Here is a 22,841-nt window from a genome sequence, read left to right as displayed (position 1 = left end):
TTACACAGAATTATTATACTCTTCTGTGGTAATTCATACAGTATCTGTAGTTCAATCCCAAACCATTCTCCAATAGAGTAACCCAAGAATAATTTCTAAGACACCTACTCATTTGCAATTAGGTCAGCATGATGTAATGCAAACAATATTGGGAAGGAAATCAGGAGACTCAGGGATGAGTTGAGAAGAGACAGTAATTTGGCCTTGGTTCTGCCACTTTTCTCATTATGTGACTTTGTACAATTCTTATCATTTATATGGATCTTTGCTCTCTTTCTATAAAAATAAGAAATGGGTTGTTGTGAGAGTCGAATGAAATAATACACATGAAAGAACTTAAAAATTTTAAATACCAACCAAATTTGGGGGATTATTTTTTCAAAACCAGTGGATTACCACAGGGTTTTCTCCTTTCGCTTTCCTTGTTTCTGAGCAAATAATTCCTATATCTTTCTGAAAACTAAACTTTCTACTAATCCTGTGCTCTAGTAGTCTTACAAAGCAAGGCATTAAGTATTTTGGAAAAACTCTGTCCCTGACAAACATTCCTTCCTTTCATTGAAGAAACTGAGGAAAATCACATGGATCCATGACCTCTGCAGTGCTCTGGTTTTCTTAAACTTTTTAAGTTACTCACTTTTTCCAAACATAAAAGCCTAAAATTGGTAAGAGTTATAAAAGCGAAAATACATTAGAACTCTAATAACATTCGTATCTGAATGCCAACATCCACAATAATACAGCCACAGCAAATAAGCATATAAAAACAATGAACAGCATAGATAATAAGGCAAAAGAAGTGGTCCCTTAGGTGGAAATAACAGCAACCTTGCAAAGTTAGGCTCATGCAGACCAGCAAGTAAGATCCAAAGCTTTACCACTTAAAGCTGGAAAAATATTAAAAGAAAACAAATGCAACATCTATTACACTAACAATTACGAAATGTATATAAAAAATAAAAAATACCAACTCATATACAAAATGTATAAAACTAGTTATTCTAATAATTTTTTACTTAACTATATAGCAAAGTAAGATTATTATGAAAAAGCTATGTATATATACACTAATTAAAAGAACATTTGCATATATACATGTTATACATCAAAGATATAAGTATGTAAAATTTAAAGAAAAATGGATAACTATTTTTGCTTAATAATGTATTAACTTTAAAACAAAAACCTTTATATATTTTTATAAAATAAACTTCAAAATCTTTTTTTTTTTACATGGGCAGGCACTGGGAATCGAACCTGGGTCCTCTGGCATGGCAGGCAAGCATTCTTGTCTGCTGAGCCACAGTGGCACGCCCTAAACTTCAAATTTTAAACTTATGAATATTCTGGATTTATTATTTTCCAAATACATTTTTGAGAGTAGTGTGATTCTATACTAAAATAATTTAATTTCAATTATAAATAATCTTTACTACAGCTACAAATACTAAAAGTACAATCTACTGAATAAGTATTGAGTAGAATAAGTATATTCTACTGAAAACTAGGTTGGTATCTTACTTTGTCCTCTGTCTGCTATAATTCAGATTATTGAAATATACTATTATGAAACTACATAGATATTTTCTACTAGAAGTGTTAAGCAATTATTGCAAACTTTAAGAAACTGCCACTATGTTTTACTATCATCACTTTTATCCTAGATCCCCAGCTTGATTATCTTTTTTTTTTTTTAACTATTTTTGTGAAATTTTTCATTTCTATAAAACTTTGAGATGCTAGGACAGTTCAAGTGTATAGCATCTTCATAAAGGGGATGAAGCTACAACCCTAGTAAAGAGCTGATACTGATAGTAATGGAATGAGGCAAAGAGGATCTAGATACTGCTGATTTAACAAAGAACTGGGAAGCTGTTTGTTCATGTAATGTTTTGAGAAATTCACAACTTAAAAATTCAAAATAATTATAAAAGCACCTTCAAAAGCTAAGTATACAAGATGTTTTGGATTATCTGTGTATAAGCTACAAAAATGTGCCTTATAATAAACATGAGTTTTATTACTTAATGATTAAAATTTTCTATCCTATTGTATTACATTGTGGGTAGCTTTTTGTTAGTGCCAAATGTATCAGAAAAAAATAAAATAAAAACAGAAAGATGGTCTCAAGTTAAGATTAACTGATCATAATTTGCAGGCTCAAAAGGCACAAAACCTATCACTTAACATCTCAGGGATTAGAGAGTTCAAATTCTATCCTTACTTTCATTTAAGAATCAGTGAATCCCTATTTTCTATACCATTTACGAGGACACAAGGAGCACGTACCATCATGACATTCTTAATTACACAGTTCACAATAAAAATCACATAAAACCTAGAATACTAGGTTTAAAATCCAATTTGGATTAGGATAATAAATGTACAGCTAAAAAAAAAAATCCAATTTGGTACAAAAACATTTTTGCATGTATCCAGCTGAATAAATGAGATATATAAGTCTCAAGGTAGCAATTTCCCCACAGTTTTAAATCTTAAAAATATATATAAATTATATTTATGCATATAATTTTGTGCCCTGATAGTAAATGATAGATGTGACAAATCTCCCTAAGTGGCCTTGAGCTCTCAAGCCAGATTATTATGAGTTTGAAACCCAACCTGCCACTTACCAGCTATATAACCATAAACAGCTTATTCATTCAAAGCCTCAATTTCCTAATTTGAAAAATGTGTTAATAATTGTACCTACTTCACAGAATTGTTCTGAGGATTAAGATTATTCTTAAGGGATAGTAAATGGGAGTTTCTGTAATGTGAGTAATATATGCAACTGGCAAATAAGGAACATGTTAATATGTCAAGAAGCCATGTTGGTTCAAATGTGTTTTTTCATAAGCCTTAATTTTTGAGCCACAAGTAATGGCAGTTTATCACAAGAACACAAAGTTAGCGAAACACAAGAAAGATGTGAGGGAATTAAAAAAGAATCTAATGCTTTCAAAACTGTTATTGTTCAATAACCAAATTATAAACGAACAGTCAACCTCATGTTTGCATTACTTCTTCCTCACAGCCTTGAGGAAATGAAGGAACATACCATGGGTACCATAGTTCAACTATTGATGGCAATATACTACAAAGGATCTGGGTAAATTAGACTATAGGACTGATGTGAGCTGTGGGGCACATGGGATACATATTGAGCATTTATAAGATCATAGAAATAACTGCAATAGTTTAAAATTGGTGTGACTACATGTTCACTTATACCCTAGTTAATACACAATAATTTGTTGAAAGTTTAGAAAAAATTTTTAAATAATCTTGTACAGTTATATACACGATGCCTAACTCCCTCCACATCTCTTCTGGTCTCACTTTAGTCACATGCTTTGTCTAAGTTCGTACCAAATGAATCTCCTTGATATTTATCTTAATTCAGTGGCTTCAACCCTTCCTTTCTATCAAGCTACCTGTAATATTTTTTTTCTAAAGTGAAGTTCTATATTTTCTGGAGTATTTTTTTTATTCATTAAGGATTTAATGTCTTTAATTGTGCTAGTGTTTTATAGGATTGTTATTACTTTTATTATGCTCAGGTAAGAAAGCTGCTTGGGTTTTAAGTGGTCTGTTCCAGGATTATTTTCTCCTAACACTGTCATTTCTAATGTGCAGTATTGCAGAATGTGAAGTTTTTAAAGAATGTATATTTTGTGCTATAGTAGAAATGCTTGTATTTATTTAGCATACTATTGTTTCAAAATAGAAACTCAAATGTTTACTATTAATAATACAATTAAAAAAATATTTCCCCCATTTAGAAAAATCTGTCACATCCATGATCACAAAATTAAAAATTCTGATCTGCATGCACCTTGTCTCTGATATTTTCAAAATCCATCCTCTCTGTTTCTCTTAAGTGTTTAGTCTTAACTCTAATATTAACTTATTTTTCAAAAGATAATTTAAGCATAGCAACTGTGATCAGTTCTTAAAGAATGATGAATTTCTGGCAACTTATTTTCTCAAATATTAATCTGTGTTATAAATAGCATTAAGACTATGAATTAATCGGATATCCATATTGATTCAGTTATATTTTTTCATTAAAATATCCTGAGCAAACATGGAAAATCAATCAAATCAAAAATTTAAAAATTAAGATCAACAGATGTGAAAATAAAGTGAAATTATCCGAGTATTCTTTTGGTATAATTTTGTTTTGGAATAAAAAGAAGAACTATAACAATCAAAGTTGATAACATATTTAATATATGTCAGGTTTGAACAATGAAGTGATTATATTGATTATGATGACCTGTAAAAGTTTATGATTATAAAACAAATTTTTATATATTTTTAAAGTGGCAGTTATTACAGAAAAGCTACTTACTAAGAGATATATATTTCAAATATTATACTGGCTACTATGTGTAATTTCTATAAATAAAAAGCTACACATAACTTTTTTTTTTTAATAGTTAGACTTGGCTTATTTTTAAATCCTGGAGAGACTAGCATTTAATATATTTATAACAATGATACAACTGCGTATCTTACAGGAACAAATTTAAAATTTTAATATAATTATGATTGCCATTTAGAGACTGATAAACATTAAATTTTGCTATAGCTATGTTGCACAAAATATTTTCTTTTAAGTAAGATACATGAAAGCCTAAGAAAGATACTTACTGGCTGAAGCCTGAGATTGCATGCGAGGTATTCCTCCATTTGGCACTTGAAAATTTGAATCACTTCTGCTGCTTTTCACCGAGTCAACTTGTGAATTAGATGTTCGGGACAGGTTTGGAAGACTGCGTCTTAGTTTTTCTGTAATGGAATTTCCACATTAAAAAAAATCATATTATTCTTTCAGATGGAGAAAGAATTAAAATGTTAATTAGCATTCAAAAACAAAGTTATTTAAACATTCTACATATTTTAGAAGGGCCTACAGAAAAACCCATATGGTTAAAAAAAAAATCCTCAACACCTACATAAGAGAACCCTTAAAGAAAGTAATAAATTATCTAATAAAATTTTAACAATTAAACACAGATCACTTAATAAGTAAACTAAAGCAAAAGTAACATAACCAAGTAGTTACACGAAACTAAATTTACTTTTTCCTTAATTTTTGTATTAATTCACCATTAATAAAACTGTAAACTTGACTAAATTATCCAAATACAAAATTTTGATGAAGTTTGTGTTAGCTTCATACAGAAACATAAAAGACAATATTTTCTGGAACATTCTAATTTTAAGTTAAATCTGCTATGTTTTACCTTCATTTTTAACATTGCTTGTCTGTAAATCTGTGGGATGGCCTTGAAGCGAAAGGCGAGGTTGTTGTAAGCGGCTAATCATAGGCTGTGGGGACACTCTACTATATTCTATTCCCCGAGCAGGAGATCGTGAACGAGGTGAATTTCTAGGTGACTGTTTAGGTGATGGTCGAGGTGAATTGCGTGGTGATGGTGAAAACCTGTTAACAGCAGGGTATACTGCATGATGCATATTGTCATCTTCATCATCTAAACTTTGTGCATCAAGTTCCTGATCACTAAAAGTACCCCGTCTCGTAGAATTGCAGGATGAACCAGAACTGCGCCGAGATGTGGTGGCTGCATATTCTTGCCGGAGACCTGATAATAATGAATGTGTTATTTTATTTTTTTTACTTATACTTTTAAACATGTCACTATTTTTATATTTTAATAGTAAAGGGGTGAGCCATGGTGGCTCAGCAGGCAGAGTTCTAGCCTGCCATGCTGGAGACCCGGGTTCAATTCCCAGTGCCTGCCCATGCAAAAATATAAATATATATGTACGTGTGTATATATATATATATATAAAATATTTGTATATATATTAAAGTAAAGGATCATTGAGAAATTCAAATAGGGTAAAAGGAGTGTTGGACATCTAAATTAAAAACATGTTAGACATCCTCCCATATGAGGATGCATAAATCATATTTGAAAATTATTTTTAAATTGAATGAAATTCTATAATCCTTTATCCAATTTTTCCTTAAATCTGAAATCTACATTACAAGGTAGAATCATAAGTTTAAAAATATTTCTAAAACTGTTATGGAACCTGAAAAAGAAATAACGCTTCAATTAGAGATAATGAAGCCTATTGGGCTGGGACTAAGGTAAATCAGAATACAGGGATAAGGAGGACATAGTCTGTATTTTAGAACTTTACCTACTCTACGAGACCAAAGAAAGAAAAGTTTATTTTGTCCAGAACCTAAATTTTCTGTAGCACATAATCTAACATAATCAGGCATAAATAAAATTTCAATTGATTCATAACTCAAGGCATTTCAATAAAACAATTGGAAATCCTAAGCCTTCAAGTAAAAATTTTCGAGCGTCCCCCCTTTTGTAGCATGATACCTTCAGAATAACTCAAGCAACCTTAAGGACCCTTCAAATGTACAAAAGGTTCTGGAACAAAAACAAATGTTGATAAATATAGTTAATGAGGAAACAAAATATAATTTAAAAACAATACAGAATTTAGTTAATGCTTTCAACAAGTCCTGCTAAGCTATTGGCAGAGTCTAGTAAAAAAGATGTTTACAGAGTACTAGTCGAATCTTTAAGTCATATATATTTTTATATAGAATGCTCTATCGACATGGTACCCCAAACCAGTGGATAATGAGAATCACCCAAGAGTACTTTTAAAACCACAGATTTCTGGAGTCCACAACAATGGAAAAAGCACTATTTCAGAAAAGGAAAACTCAGATTTCCATGCAGTTTTTCCAACTAGGAAGTGGATCCTAAGGAAGCCATCAACACTATGGGATTTTGTGCTCCTCAACTTAAAAATGAGGGAGTTTGACCAGGCAATCTCTAGGATTCTTTGAAATATTTTACATTTCTAAGGATTACTAAAAAAAAAAAGGGAGAAACAACAACAAAAAAGCCTGCTATTTTCAAAGATGTATCACATGCACTTTAGCATCACCTTTTTATAAAATCTTTAGTAAAAGGAATATTTATGCATGTGGATGACTTAGAAAGTATAACTGAAAGGCTAAAGTTTCTATTTCTGGTTACTGAAATACAATGTGAAAACTACAGCAAAAAGCCCATTGAGCTTCTAACAAAGTACTGCGGCCTCAAAAGTCAGGGGTCAAAGGAGAAATGTGTGAGTTTATTCCAAGGAATAGAGTTAGGCAGAATTCTTTATTCTCCTTTCATATCCATGAGAATAACCAGCCCCACACTAGCTGAAAATGCTACAATTTCAGTGAGGAGTTAAATTACAGAAGAAAGGGTACCATGTTACAAGGTTCTAAGGCTAAAGATAAAGAAAGCACCAAGTCCTTCAGTCTTTGTAGGGGAAGGTACATGGAAATGGAAAATGAATCCACAAAGAAAGAAACATTAGGCAGCTTCTTAATAAATATTACAAGTTGACAAAAGTTACCACAGATTTACATTATAGAAAAGGTCTATTATACACACAGACAACAAAGTTTTTGAATTAAATTATAGCAATGCCCCATTACTCTCAGCCAACTGACAAGACTCTGAAATGTGTATTTTAAAGATCTTTCCACTGTAAAGGTTAAAAGGGATCATCACATTAGATAGAGTGGTTACCTCACAGCTAAACCCTTATAATAAAATCACAAGCAATAATCATACCATCGCCATTACCTTACATTCAGATGAAAGTTAGGGCATCCAAAAACCCTTGAAACAGAATGAAAAATTTGGGGCATAATTACATTTGGAGGATGACAGGGGCCACAACTCGTACTGGATTCTCAAATTTGTCCATGGTCTAAAAAGTTTCAAGGACCACTTTGCAAAGCACCATCACATGCTTCATTCAATTTAATGTCACAATTCTCATTTTCTGCAACGGTCTATATTATAGTCTACAACACGCATTTTCAACAGAGGTGTTATTCAACGCCAAGGGGGCTGTGGTGTCTTGGAGCTATATACACCTAGAAAAACATGTCCTTAAATGTAATTTATTACTGTGGGTATGGATCTATTATAAATGAAATCTCTTCAAGATGTTATTTCAGTTGAATCAGACTGGGCTTTACCAGATTATTGGAGTCCTTGATAAACAGAATGAAAACCAGAGGAAAAACCAACAAAATGACAGAAGTCAACAGAACTCGGAAGAAAAGGGAGAAGCCACCATGTACACTGCCAGGTGGTGGAAAAGCCAAGAACCAAGGATTGCTAGCAGCCAGCCGTAGAATGCCAGTCTTTCGTGAGAAAGCACTGCTTTCATTTTGGACTTCTCCTAGCCGCAAAGCCATGAGCCAGTGAATGCCTGCTGTTTAAGCCAAGCCACTGCGTGATATTTGATTTAGCAGAGAGAAAACTGAAACAGCAACAAAAATTGGTTCTTGGGATGTGAAAAAATCTTATGTATCATAGTACCACATAAGGCCACAATACATAAAGAGATATAGAGTTAAACATGATATATTAAAATTTCATGACTAATAAGGCTCCTGAGGGACAATAATGAAAAAGAAGGTAGAGAAACACTGGTCCACACCGAAAACAAACAAAAAACCCACAAAGAGCAGCAAAAGAATAATCGGATTATTGACTTCCAGTGCAGAGTTATGTGCTGGTTATGATTATCAGTCACAGAGGCAGAGCAGGGTATGCCTTTCTTTGCACAGCAAACTGATAAATGTAAAATGGACTCCAAACATAGGTTAATGAACTTCTTGGTACATTTGTTGAATAAGACCATTTAAATGTCGATTTCAATATTTCTATTCTCACTGCATTACTAATCCCTACTCTCACTGCATTACTAAACACTTTAAGGCCTATTTAATACCCACAACAAATTATGCAGTAGTAAAAAGCCCCAACTTTTATCAATAAGAATACTTACTTTCTTCCTGCATCCGAGCTAGAATCTGCACATCAGTTACATCATTTAACTTATAATTGGATCCAATTGAATCTTCATCAAATTCTGAAGCACTTAACTCACTGTCAATAGAGGACTGAGGACTGAGTGGAGGATTTCTGTCTGATGAACTTTTCATATTACCTTTAAAATGAAAAGAAAGAAAAAAGAAAAATCAAACTTGGGGAAACAAAAATTGAGTATATTTCTGTTACAATTAACTTGATATTATATCTTTTGACTCAGTTCATTATTATTGTCTTTTTTGTTTGTAAAATTCCCAAATATTGGAATTAAAAATTTACCTTATTAGAAAAAAGAGCTGTAGAAACTCCATGTAATATGGCATAAACACAAAATACATTTTCGCCTGTAGTTAAGTGAACTTATCTCTCTTCTTATGAAACAAACTTTAAACAGTGCCTGGCAGGCAGGCGGTATCCAATAACTATATGTTAAAGGATTGCAACTTAACAAATAGCCAATGAAACTGCTCTCTATACAGATGAATTTATGATATAGTCCTCTCTCCCCCCAAATTCATGGTCATTAACAAATATCATCATCTTTATCCCAGAATAAAAGCACCTACTTTTCCTAAACAAGAAAAATATAATTTGAGAGAAATCCAGATTCCTAAAGAGATTCATGAACAAATCCCCAAAGACCACTAGGCTCAATTCTCCTATATTATGCTATGTTTATAAAATCTCTTTTCCAAACTAGTAAAAGGGGACCCAAGGAGTTTAGTAGTGAATATTAAAGAGGGGATAAAGAAAATGACTAGATAAAAAATTCTTTATCTTTCTAAACAAAAAGGGTAAGAGAAGACAGGTCAAAGGAATAAAGGATACATGCATCCAAAAGTCTAATTTGTTTCTAAAGAAATGCTTTTATATATCATCAACTTTTAGGAAAAAGAACTAAAATCCTAAGACTGTCACTAATATTACTAATACAGACTTATTTGAAAAACTTGTTTTCCAGAACCCTTCACCATAAAAGCTGCAACATGAAAGGCATGTAAGGAGAACAAGAATACCAAATAGTTAACATTTGTCTTATGAATGAAAGAGAATAGTGCATATGATAAGAAAAGTATTACAAGGCCAGGTTCAGACTGTACCTGAGTTAAATTTTTTATTTTAAACAAACACTACAAATTAAACTCTTTAACATGCAAACACTGAAAATTAAGCATTTGTCATGGGTGAAATAACAACACACCACTTTAAAGAAAATTTTATGAAAATAACACACTGATTTATCTTTGTACTCCTGGTATCCAGTATAGTACCTGACGTAAAATAGCTCCACAATGGTATTTGCTCTAACCAGCTAAAAGTTTATACATAAAATGAAACTGAACTAGTAATGGTTAAGTTATACTCTGAGTTAGGACAGAAAGTTAAAAACCATTCCTAGTAACTCCATTTTGTTTTCTCCTTACCTGAATTTCCAGGAAGTATAAGCTGTTTGACTATAGGAGGTCGCACTGGGGTTGAGGATGGAGAATTGAAACCACTGCTATATGGGCTACTTGCATTTGGACTGTAAGGACTTGTGTAACTCACAGAGTTGAAAGGATTATTGTATAAATTCTGCCTCTTGAGAGCTGCATTAATGAGAAAGAGGAAAATCATTTAGTAACTGAGAAAAAAGTTAACATTTTTATTTCAAAGTTCTCCTACTAAGAAAATTATTGTCATTTATATTGATTTAAAGAAACATTTTACAGTATAGGAAAAAATATGTATCATTTATAATCCTAGAAAAATGTTTCCATTTTCTTAAATTATATTATGCAAATAAAATAAAACAGTATCCACACAAAACAAGAAAAATAATGATGCCACAGGAAGAACATCTTCTAAATAGCTTATTTGCCACTAAAGTAAAAAATGTTGGAAAGTTTACTCTTTAATAACTGTTACATCACCCTGAGTAGCCTTTAAAAACAGACTGAATATAAAAGCATATTTTTTTTCATTTACCTATAATGAGCATGTATTACCTAAGCAATAAGCTTAAAAAATATCCTTTTTTGATTTTTGAAAAACAGCAATAGTGAACTGTTTCGGGAAATGTAAGATAAAAATATGGAAGAATTATCTTTAAAAAACAAAAATAAACTCCCCCTCACTCCTTTTCTGGTCCAAGAAGAGTACTTCAGTCACCCACTCCCCAAAATGTGCCATGCATATAAAATAAAATTATACACGTAGTACAAGAGTAGGGCTAACAAATAAAGTGCAATTATATACCAGAAAAAATAAATAATATACAATTTTTTTTACTTAAAATAGTATTTTCTTCTCCTACCCTATTCTGTAATCCACAGCCTATTCAATCCATCAATATTTATGACTGTGGGCAAAGAAAGCACAGTGCAGATTATAGAGACAAATGACTTGGTGTTTTTACTCAACAGGCTTACACAGCTGAAGAACATAGGCAGACAACAATGGTTTCAAGGCAAAACGAAATAAGTACTATTATAAGGTACAAAGAGCTATGGAAATGAAGACATAGGAATAATTCATTTTATCTGAGAGAAACTGGATTAGGCTTGTTGAAAGGACAGGCACTGGAGCAGTCTAGAAAGGACGAGTAGTAACTTGATAGACCATAGAAACTGGGGGAATTATGTGTTTTCATCTGTGTTTATATATGAACAGAAGCAGTATCATGAGAGTACATGGCAAGTTCAGAGAATCTAGGGATAAGAGTGAGTAACCTAGGATGGTAAAGCACAGACAGGGTGAAGGACAAAACAGGAAAAACCAGCTGGGGCCCAGGTGATGGAAGGCCTAGAGCACCATGCTCAAGAGTTTGAATTTTATTCAGCAGCAATGATAAAGCCACCAGTGATTTTTGAACAATAATGATATGATACAATCAGCTTAGGAAAAAAGCTGATGGGGATTCTGATACTAAATAGACAAGATTGAACTAGGCAGTATAGGTAACAAAAAAAAAAAAAAGAAGAAAAAGGATAGATACTAAAAACTGGAAAGGATTACTAAAGGAAGAAAAAAAATCAGAGATGACTCTGAGGTTTCTGGTTCCTGTTGGCAAAGTAGCAGTTCTGGGAGGAGGAACATGTGTTTTCTGTTTGGTTGGATAATGTAATAAGCTGGACAGTAAAGTAAGGAGTTTTTATACATATTCGTCATGAGATTAAGACACCATATTTTATACATATTTAATATGTTGATATAGCATGATCTCAGAAATACTGAACTGATTGGAAATGAAGTTGTTAATTTCTTCCTATGTCTCTGCTACTTCTCAGTCTTTGAAGCTTATTCCCTTTTACTTGGTTATTAATCATTAGCATTTCAAGTCCTTAGCCCTTATGTTCTCACTCTATATCTTATTCCTTCTCTGAGAAATTTCATTCATCCTCACAATTATTATTATCTATATGCCAAACTCCCCATATTTATATCTCTAGTTCTAAGCTTTCCTGTGAGCTTCAGACTCATATACACTGCCCAACTAATATCTCCTCTTGGTTATAGCAAAGGTACCCAGAGTCAGCATATCCAAATCCAAACTCCAGATCTTCCCCTTAAAACCCATTTCTCTTCCAGGGTTTCCTATCTCAGAATGATAACAGATTCATGCTGTTACAAAAGCTGGAACCTATAAATCACTGTTGAAATTTTCTTCTTTCTCATTTTTCTATATTTGGTTCATTTCTTTTTACTTCTATACCTTTCCATATCCACTACTAGCTCCCTGTACTCCTACCCCAAACCACTGCATTCACACACACAAATAACCCAGCTATCATCATCAACCCCTTTCGAAAGTGCCCTACATTCACTTTGTCCCCTTCTAACTTACTCTCCATACCGCAGCCAGAATGACATTTCCAAAATGCAAATCTGATCATTTCATTACATATACACAGCACCAGTGCATAAAACCCTCCAAAGTCTTTCCATTACTCACAGAATAAGTTCAAAATTTCTAACACAGCCTATAAGGCCTTGCTGAGGCTGACTCTAACATATCTTTCTGACCTACCTCACATCTCTTCTTTCTCTATTCTTTTCACTTCAGCCACGCTGGCTTGTTCCACTTCCTCATGTATATCACACTCCCTTCCACCATGTGGCCTTTGCACATGTTCTTCTCACTACCTCAAATGCTCAGCTGAAAATGAATATTAATAAAATATATGCACTAATGAGTGAGACTTAGAGGTGATATTGGAAGCTATACAAATGGATGAAATCACCAAAATATAGGGTATAAAGCAAAAGAGAGATTTGCGTAATGTAAACGTAAAACATGGACAGAGAAGGAAGACGTGTCAAAGAAGACTGAACAGAAAACAGCAGGGAGGGTAGAGGTGAGTAAGAGAATGCAGCATCATAACAAACGAGAAGAAAATTTTAGAAACAAGCAGTAGTGAGCTGCAGTTAGGCTGAGTGTGATGGAGTTCAAATGATGTGTAGAATACAACAGCTGTGTTGTTTTCTCAGGAAGTTTTGCCTTTTCAAAAATAACGTTAGAAGATCAAACTTCCCACCTTGGGAACAGGGTAAGTTTAGAGCTACAAGGCTCAAATTTGTAATAGCCAAGTTATTTTGCCTTTAAAAATGTTTAATGTATACATTTTAATATACATTATATTTATAACCATAGCTAGAACTAGAGCTCTAAGTATATAGCTATAAAATATAAACATCAAAACAGATTCAGCAATTGATTATGTCTAGTTTTGGTTCAAAAGTAATGGTCTCGGGTGGGTCATGGTGGTTCAGCAGGCAGACTTCTCGCCTGCCGTGCCGGAGACCCAGGTTTGATTTCCAGTACCTGCCCATGCAAAAAAAAAAAAAAAAGTAATGATCTCTCTGACATACTCAACATTAATACCCTTGTTATAATAAAGCATAAGGACAATGAAATAAAACCGCTATTCTTTTTTTTTTTACTTTTTAAGTTTCCTATACCTTAAAACTCACAGGACAGTTACAAAAATCATACAAACCCCATACACAGAACTATAACATACTCCTACCCTGCGTCCTCAATATCACCAGCTCGACCAATTTTAACATTTTGCCACATTTACTAGCTACCCCTTTCTTCTTCCCTTTTCCCTTCCTTCCTTTTATTCTTTCCATCTATCTATCCATAAATCCATTTTCTGAACACTTGAGAACAGACTGAATACATCATACACCCAAAACATTTAATACTGGTCATGTAGATAGATTTCCTAAGGACAAGAACATCACTAATGTAAACCCCCTAAAGTGTAGCTATCAAGATCAAGAAATTTAATAAGTGATATAAAGCTTACGTTCCATAATCAAATTTTTTCATATGTCCCAAGAATGTCCCTTTGAACCTTTGTCCTCCCTTGCTAGATCCCACCCAGGATCATATATTGCACTTAACTGTCATTTCTCTTTAGCTGCTTTTTTTTTTTTTTAAATTTAAATTGCGGGAACACATATACAACTATTCTATCTCAACCACTCCCAAGCACAACATTTAAACGGATTAATCACACTCACAATATTGTAGTACCCTCACCACCTTCCATTACTAAAACTTTCCCATCCCCCCAAAGAGAAATCTTAAACCCATTTGTGCATTAAAGCCCCAATCCCTTTTGTCCCTTGCCCCTGCAAGCTTGTACTTTAATTTCTATCTTTGAGAACTTGCATATTTTGATATTTCCTTTGTAATTACTATGGGCCTCAAATTTAACATCTTAAATCTGTAACAATCTTGTTTGCTTTGAACTTAACTTCAATAGTACACACAAACTATGTTTCTAAACCTATCTGTCTTCCCCTACCTCTATGTATAACTGTCACAAATTCCATGTTTATAAATTCAAAATTGCTATTTTTCAAGTGCAGGAGCTTTGCTTTTTTCAGTCAAGCTGGTACTTACCAATTCTTAAAGTGATAAACAAGGGGCTGGCAAACTAGGGTCTAAGGTCAAATCTAGCTCACCACCTGTTTTTAACTATTTTATTTTTACAAACACGCCCCCACACACACACACACCACCACTCTCCCCTCTGTAACCTCTAAAATGCTTTCTATCTCTGCAAATTTGCTATGTCTACTCATCTCTTAAAAATGATTTCATGCACAGGAAACCCAGAATAAGTAGTAGTTCTCGGAAGAACTTATTCATATTTCTAGTGTTAATCAGCAGGACACATAGGTCTATACAACCCCTTTCAATCATGTTCACCTTCAATATGGTACTATTACCTATAGACCCACTACATCTATTCCATTACATTTGAGTTCAATCTCATTAGCTAACTGTTCACCCATCTCTAGCTTCTATGTATCTCTAAGTCCCCTATATTCTGTATCATAAGCCTCTGATTTTACCTTTAACATGGTCATAAAAGTGGAGTCATACAGTATCTATTCTTTTGTGTCTGGCTTATTTCACTCAGCATTATATCCTCAAGGCTCATCCATCTTGTCATGTGCTTTGGGGTGTCAATTTGTCTTGCCATGTAATATTCCATCATATGCATACACCACATTTTGTTAATCCACTTGTCTGTTGATGGGCATTTGGATTGTTTCTATCTTTGGCAATTGTGAATAATGCTGCTATGAACATCGGTGTGCAAATGTCTGCTTGTATCACTGCTTTCAGCTCTTCTGGGTATATACCAAGGAGTACTATTACTGGGTCATAGGGCAACTCAATATTTAGCTTCCATAGTGGCTGTACCATTATACATTCCCACCAGCAGTGCATTAAGTGTTCCAATTTCTCCACATCCTCTTCAACATTTGTAGTTTCCTATTTCTTTAATAGGAGCCATTTTTATAGGTGTGAGAGGGTATCTCAGTGTAGTCTTGACCTGAATTTCCCTTATAACTAATGAAAATGAGTCTCTTCACATGCTTTTGAGCCACCTGTATTTTTTCTTCAGAAAAATGTCTATTCATATCTTTAGCTCATTTTATAATTGGGTTGTTCTTTTGTTGTTGACTTGTATGATTTCTTTACATATATAGGATATTAAACTTTTGTCCAATGTGTGATTTTCAAATATTTTCTCCCATTGAGTTGGCTGCCTCCACCTTTTTGACAAAGTCTTTGAGGTGCAGAAGCATTTGATTTTAAGGAGTCCCCATTTATCTATTTTGTCTTTTGTTGCCTTTGATGTAAAGTTTAGGAAGCTACCTTATATTACTAGGCCTTGAAGATGATTCCCTACATTTTCTTATAGAAGCTTTATGGTGCTAGTTCTTATGTTTAGGTGTTTGGTCCATTTAAATTTTTATATTATGGTATAAGGTAAGGGTCCTCTTTCATTCTTTTGGAAATTGATATCCAGTTCTCCCATGCCCATTTGTTGAACAGACTATTTTGTTCAGTTCAGTGGATTTGAGAGCTGTGTCAAAAATCAGTTGACCATAGAGTTGGTGGTCTATTTCTGCACTCTTGATTTGATTTCATTGGTCAACACTTCTTTGTGCCAGTACCATGCTGTTTTGGTATATTACTGTGGCTTTATAATAAGTTCTAAAGTGAGGAAGTGTTAATCCTCCCACTTCGTTCTTCTTTTTTAGGATGCTTTTAACTATTCAGGGTCTCTTTCTCTTCCAGATGAATTTGGTTAACTAGCTTTTCCAACTCTTCAAGGTAGGCTGTTGGAATTTTGATTGGTACTATACTGAATGTGTAAACCAATTTTGGTAGTACTGATATCTTAACTATATTTAATCTTCCTATCAGGGAATATCTTTCCACCTATTTAGCTCTTCTTTGATTTCTTTTAGCGATGTTATCTAGTTTTCTGTGTTCAAGTCCTTTATGTCCCTAGTTAAGTTCATTCCTAAGTATTTGATTCTTTTAGTTGCTATTTTGAATGGAATTTTCCCTTAACTGACTTCTCAGCTTGGTCATTGCTTGTGTATAGAAATGTTACTGATTTTTGCACATTAATTTTATATCCTGCCACCTTGCTGAATTTGTTTATTAGCTCAAGTGCCTTTGCTGTAGAATGCTTTTTCAGCATCAATCTAGATGATCATGTGATTTTCCCCTTTCGATCTGTTAATGTGCTGTATTACATTAATTGAGTTTCTTGTATTGAACCATCCTTGTATTCCTGACATAAACCCCACTTGGTCGTGGTGTATAATTCTTTTAATGTGTTGTTGGATTCGATTTGCTACTATTTTGTTGAGAATTTTTGCCTCCATGTCCATTAGGGAGATTGGCACGTAGTTTTCCTTCAGCATCTTCACCTGGTTTTGATACTAAAATGTTAGCTTCATAAAATGAGTTAGGTATTGTTCCTTTTTCCTCAATTTTTGGGAAAAGTTTGAGCAGGATTGGTGTTAGTTTTTTTTGGATTGTTTGATAAAATTTCCCTATGAAGCCATCTGGCCCTGGGTTTTTCTTTGTAGGAATATCTTTGATGACTGATTGAACCTCTTTACTTGAGATTGGTTTGCTGAGATCTTCTGTTTCTTTCTGAGTCAGTGTAGATTGTTTGTTTCCAGGAATTTGTCCATTTCATCTAAGCTGTCTAGTTTGTTGGCATACAGCTGTTCATAGTATCCTATTATAGTTTCTTTTATTTCTTCAAGTTCTGTGGTAATGCATCCCTTCTCATTTCTGATTTTGTCTTATTGCATCCTCTCTCTCTTTTCCTTTGTCAGTCTTGCTAGTGGCCCATCAATTTTGTTGATTTTCTCAAAGAACCAACTTTTGGTTTTACTCATCTATTGTTCTTTTGTTTCCCCATTCATTTAACTCTGCTTTAATCTTTGCTATTTCTCTTCTGCTGTTTGTTTTGGGGTTAGCTTCCTGTTCTTTCTCAAGTTCCTCCATTGGGGCAGTCAAGTCCTCAATTTTTGCTCTTTTGTGTTTTTAATATAGGCATTTAGGGCAATAAATTTCCCTCTCAGCACAGCCTTTGCCACACCCCATAAGTTCTGATATGTTGTCTTCTCATTTTCATTTGTCTCCAGGTAGCTACTGTTTTCTCTAGCACTTTCTTTTTTGATCCACTAGTTGTTTAAGAATATGTTATTTAATCTCCACATATCTGTGAATGTTTTCATTCTTTGGTGGTTACTGAGATCTAGCTTCATTACACTGTGATCAGAGAAAGTACTTTGAATAATTTCAATGTTTTAAAATTTGTAAAGACCTGTTTTGTGCCCCAGCATATGATCTATCCAGGAGAAAGTTCCATGAGCACTAGAGAGGCATGCATATTCTGGTGTGGGGTATAATAACCCATATATGTTTGTTAGGTCTAATTCATTTATCAAGTTGTTTAACTTCTCTATTTCCTTGTTGATCTTCTGTCTATAGAGAAGAGTAGTGTATTGAAGTCTCCTACTATTATGGTGAAACATCTATTGCTCCCTTCAGTTTTGCCAACGTCTGTCTCATGTACTTTGGAGCTCCTTGAATGAGAGCATAAACATTTATGATTGTTATTTCTTCTTGGTGAATCATCCCTTTAATTAATATGTAGTGTCCTTTGTTTTTTTGATGCCATTACATTTAAAGTCTATTTTGTCTGATATTAGTGTAGCTACTCCTGCTTTCTTTTGGTTACAACTTGCATGGAAAATCTTTTTCCATCCTTTCACTTTCAATGTACTTGTATCCTGTGTCTAAGATGAGTCTCTTGTAAGCAGCACATAGCTGCATTATATTTCTTAATCCATTCTGCCAATCTGCATCTTTTAATTGGCAAGTTTAGTCCATTAACGTTCAAAGCTATTACTAAAAAGGCATTTCTTGAATCTACCATTTTATCTTTTGGATTTTATTTGTCACATCTACATATTCTTTTCCCTCTTTTTCTTTTTATCCTTTAAATTACCCTTACAGGTAGTCTTCAATTCTGTGCCCTCCTGCAGACCTCCCTCTCTTATTTTTTACTATCACCTGGCAGAACTCCCTTTAGTATTTCTTGTAGGGCTGGTCTCTTGTTGACAAATTCCTTCAGGATTTGTCTGTGAAAATTTTAATCTCTCCCTCAGTTCTGAAGGACACTGGCTGGTAAAAGAATTATTTGCTGGAAGTCTTCCTCTTTCATGGTCTTAAATATATTGTACCACTGCCTTCTCACCTCCATGGTGCCAAGTGAGTAGTCTGAACTCAGTCTTATTTGGTATACCTTGTATGTTGTAGATTGTTTTTCTCTTGCCTCCATGGTGCCAAGTGAGTAGTCTGAACTCAGTCTTATTTGGTTTCCCTTGTATGTTGTAGATTGTTTTTCTCTTGCCGCTTTCAGGGTTTTCTGCTTCTCTTCAACATTTGACAGACTATTTAGTATGTGTCTTAGGGAAGGCCTATTTGGGTTTATTCTATTTGGAATCCGTTGAGCTTCTTTCACTTGCATATTTATGTCCTTTATAAGGATTGGGAAGTTTTTACCATTATATCCTCAACTAATCTTCCTAGCTGTTTACTGTTCTCGTCTCCTTCTGGGACACCAATGATTCTTACACTTGTGACCGTTTATTGTCTACCATTTCCCTAAGATCCAATTCAAATTTTTCCACCTTTTTTGCCATTTGCTGTTCTAAGTATTTGAAATCAGTTGTCTTGTACTCTAGTTCACTTATTCTTTCTTCTGCCTTTTCAAATCTGCTATTGTGTGTCTCTAGTATATTTTTTATTTGGTCTACAGCATCTTTAATCTCTGTGATAGATGCTATTTTTCTATTTATTCTTTCAAATTCCTCTTTATGCTCTTGTAGTATCTTCTTGATCTCATTTATGTCATTAGCCACCCCATTTATTTTATTTAGTAGAGTAATATGAACATCTTTGATTAATTGTTCCAGGGTCTGTGTCTCCTCTGGTGTTTTAATTTGGTTGTTAGGCTGGGGTATATCTGTCTGCATCATAATATTTTAGTGATCTTCTGCTGTCTTCATGGTATTTTGGTTGGTTTAATTTGTAAGTTGATTTCCTTCAGTAGTCTGAAGCCTTGTATTTGCAGAATGGATGTGGGGAAGGATACAGGGCATGGGGCAGGGCACAACAGTGCAGTGATGCATTAAAGGGCAGGTACAGGTGCAGGTTGGGGATGCTATGCTGATGCCTGTGAGTGTGGGCACCCAGCGGTGGGGGAGGATGTGGTTGTGTAGGTGCACGGGTCTGAAGGGCGGGGACCTGGTTTGCGCCCGTGTAGGGCATGTGGCCCTTTGTGCACATGCACAGACCTCACAGTAGTGGGTCGGCATTGCGCCTGTGTGGGCTGGGGGTGGATCTAATAATACTATTTTATTTAAAATATTACTTTGCCAGGAAAGTGGTCAGAATGGCTATGCTATAAAAATGTGTTAGAAAATGCTAATTGTAAAGCATTTTAGAGTTGACATTTAATCATTACAAAGCCTGTTTTTTTTGCTCTGTCTCCCCTAAATGTTACAGCAGTCCCATTAGCAGGTAAGAAAATTGCAGTTCCCTCCATGTATATTCAAGAAACTGAGAACTGGATTCAGAATGTATTTGCTCAGAATCACTGTGGTAATAATAATCTATAAATGTAAGATTCAAACTCAAGTGTTCTGACTTTAAATTCTGTCCCCTTCATCATACTTATTGGTACAACCAATAAAAAGTCAGTGAGATACTGTCTTAATAAAATAGGAAACGCAGTATAAGCCAAAACAATTTTTTTTACTCTATTTTTATTCTATAGTTGTGTATTCATCACCATGACCATTTTTAAAACATTTGCATCACTCCAGAAAAAGAAATAAAAAGAAAAAATTCATGCATTCTACCCCTTACCCTTCCCTCTCACTGACTACTAGTATTTCCATCTACCCAAATTTATTTTCTTTCTTATCCCCCTATTATTTATTTATTTATTTTACCCATATTGTTTTTCTCATCTGTCCATACCCAAGATAAACGAGCGTCAGACACAAAGTTTTCACAATCACAAAGTCACAGTGTAAAAGGTATATCATTATACAATCTCATCTTCAAGAATCAAGGCTACTGCAACACAGGTCATCTGTTTTAGGTACTTCCTTCCAGCCACTCCAATACATCATAAACTAAAAAAGGATATCTATATAATGCATAAGAATAACCTCCAGGATAGCTTTTTGACTCTATCTGAAATCTCTCAGCCACTTAAACTTTATTTTGACCCATTTCTCTCTTCCCCCTTTTAGTCAAGAAGGTTTTCTCAATGACATGATGCTGGGTCCTGGCTCAGTCCGGGAATTTTGTCCCATATTACCAGGGAGATTTACACCCCTGGGAGTCATGTCCCACATAGGGGGGAGGGCAGTGAGTATACATGCCAAATTGGCTTAGAGAGAGAGGCCATATCTGAGCAACAAGAGGTTCTCTGCGGGTAACTCTCAGGCATAATTATCAATAGACTTAGCTTCTTCTTTGCAGGAAATTTCATAGGCACAAACCCCAAGATCGTGGTCTTAGCCTACTGATTTGGTTGTCCCCATTGCTTGAGAAAATATCAGGAATTCCCCAGATGGGGAAGTTGGATATTTCCTCCTTTGTCCCCAGTACTCTAAAGGGACTTTGCAAATATTTTTACTCACTGCCCAAATTACTCTGGGATATATTGGAGCATCACACTAACCTGGACAAACTGACAAGATCTCAGGCCCTATTCAAGATTTCATGTATTTACAGTGTTCAGCTAAACTGACCATGCAAGTTAAATTAGGTAATGCGCTACCCAAAATAATAATTTTACACCAAATAAACATCTCTCCCTTTGGTCTCACACAGAAGTTGAAGTTTTAAAATATGGATCATATCATCCATTACCCTGTATTCTGATCTACCTTAGTCCTAACCCGATCGGCTTCATTCATATCTCTAGACGAAGTCTGAACACTTTTTAATCTTTTCTATGGGGTAATGTGAATGGGGTAATCTTAGCTCATTTTTTAATTAAGTTGTTTTTCTTTTTTTTTTTTGGTTGACATGTTTCTTGTGTCTCTTTTTTTTTTTATTAATTAAAAAAAGAATTAACAAAACAATTAGAAATCATTCCAATCTACATGTACAATCAGTAATTCTTAATAACATCACATAGTTGCATATTCATCATTTCTTAGTACATTTGCATCGATTCAGAAAAAGAAATAAAAAGACAACAGAATAAGAATTAAAACAATAATAGAAAGAAAAAAAAACAAAAAAAACCTATACCTCACATGCAGCTTCATTCAGTGTTTTAACATAATTGCATTACAATTGGGTAGTATTGTGCTGTCCATTTCTGAGTTTTTATATCCAGTCCCGTTGTACAGTCTGTATCCCTTCATCTCCAATTATCCCTTCTCTTTTTTTTTTTTTTTAATTAACGGAAAAAAAGAAATTAACCCAACATTTAGAGATCATACCATTCTACACATGCAATCATTAATTCTTAACATCATCACATAGATGCATGATCATCATTTCTTAGTACATTTGCATTGGTTTAGAAGAACTAGCAACATAACCGAAAAAGATATAGAATGTTAATATAGAGAAAAAAATAAAAGTAATAATAGTAAAATCAAAACAAAACAAAACAAAACAAAACAAAAACCTATAGCTCAGATGCAGCTTCATTCAGTGTTTTAACATGATTACTTTACAATTAGGTATTATTGTGCTGTCCATTTTTGAGTTTTTGTATCTAGTCCTGTTGCACAGTCTGTATCCCTTCAGCTTCAATTACCCATTGTCTTACCCTGTTTCTAACTCCTGCTGAACTCTGTTACCAATGACATATTTCAAGTTTATTCTCGAATGTCCGTTCACATCAGTGGGACCATACAGTATTTGTCCTTTAGTTTTTGGCTGGATTCACTCAGCATAATATTCTCTAGGTCCATCCATGTTATTACATGGTTCATAAGTTTATCTTGTCTTAAAGCTGCATAATATTCCATCGTATGTATATACCACAGTTTGTTTAGCCA

At 34.0% G+C, this 22,841-nt stretch overlaps 1 protein-coding gene across 6 annotated transcripts in view; it reads right to left on the bottom strand.

Annotated features, from left to right (window-relative positions):
* The window catches only part of SLAIN2 (SLAIN motif family member 2), a 113,052-nt gene that overhangs the window by 37,193 nt on the left and 53,018 nt on the right, over nt 1–22,841 (bottom strand). For all 6 annotated transcript variants that reach the window (XM_077136805.1, XM_077136804.1, XM_077136806.1 and 3 more), the window contains exons 3-6: nt 10,343–10,507; nt 8,875–9,036; nt 5,256–5,615; nt 4,660–4,797 (exon numbers count right to left, since the gene is read on the bottom strand). In XM_077136805.1, the coding sequence (XP_076992920.1) occupies nt 4,660–4,797; nt 5,256–5,615; nt 8,875–9,036; nt 10,343–10,507 (825 nt within the window). The remainder of the gene's footprint in view (nt 1–4,659; nt 4,798–5,255; nt 5,616–8,874; nt 9,037–10,342; nt 10,508–22,841) is intronic.

Source organism: Tamandua tetradactyla, chromosome 19, assembly GCF_023851605.1.
Source record: "Tamandua tetradactyla isolate mTamTet1 chromosome 19, mTamTet1.pri, whole genome shotgun sequence".
NCBI classification, from domain to species: domain Eukaryota; kingdom Metazoa; phylum Chordata; class Mammalia; order Pilosa; family Myrmecophagidae; genus Tamandua; species Tamandua tetradactyla.
The sequence above is the reverse complement of the archived record's forward strand: the minus strand, read 5'-3'. Positions and strand labels throughout refer to the sequence as shown.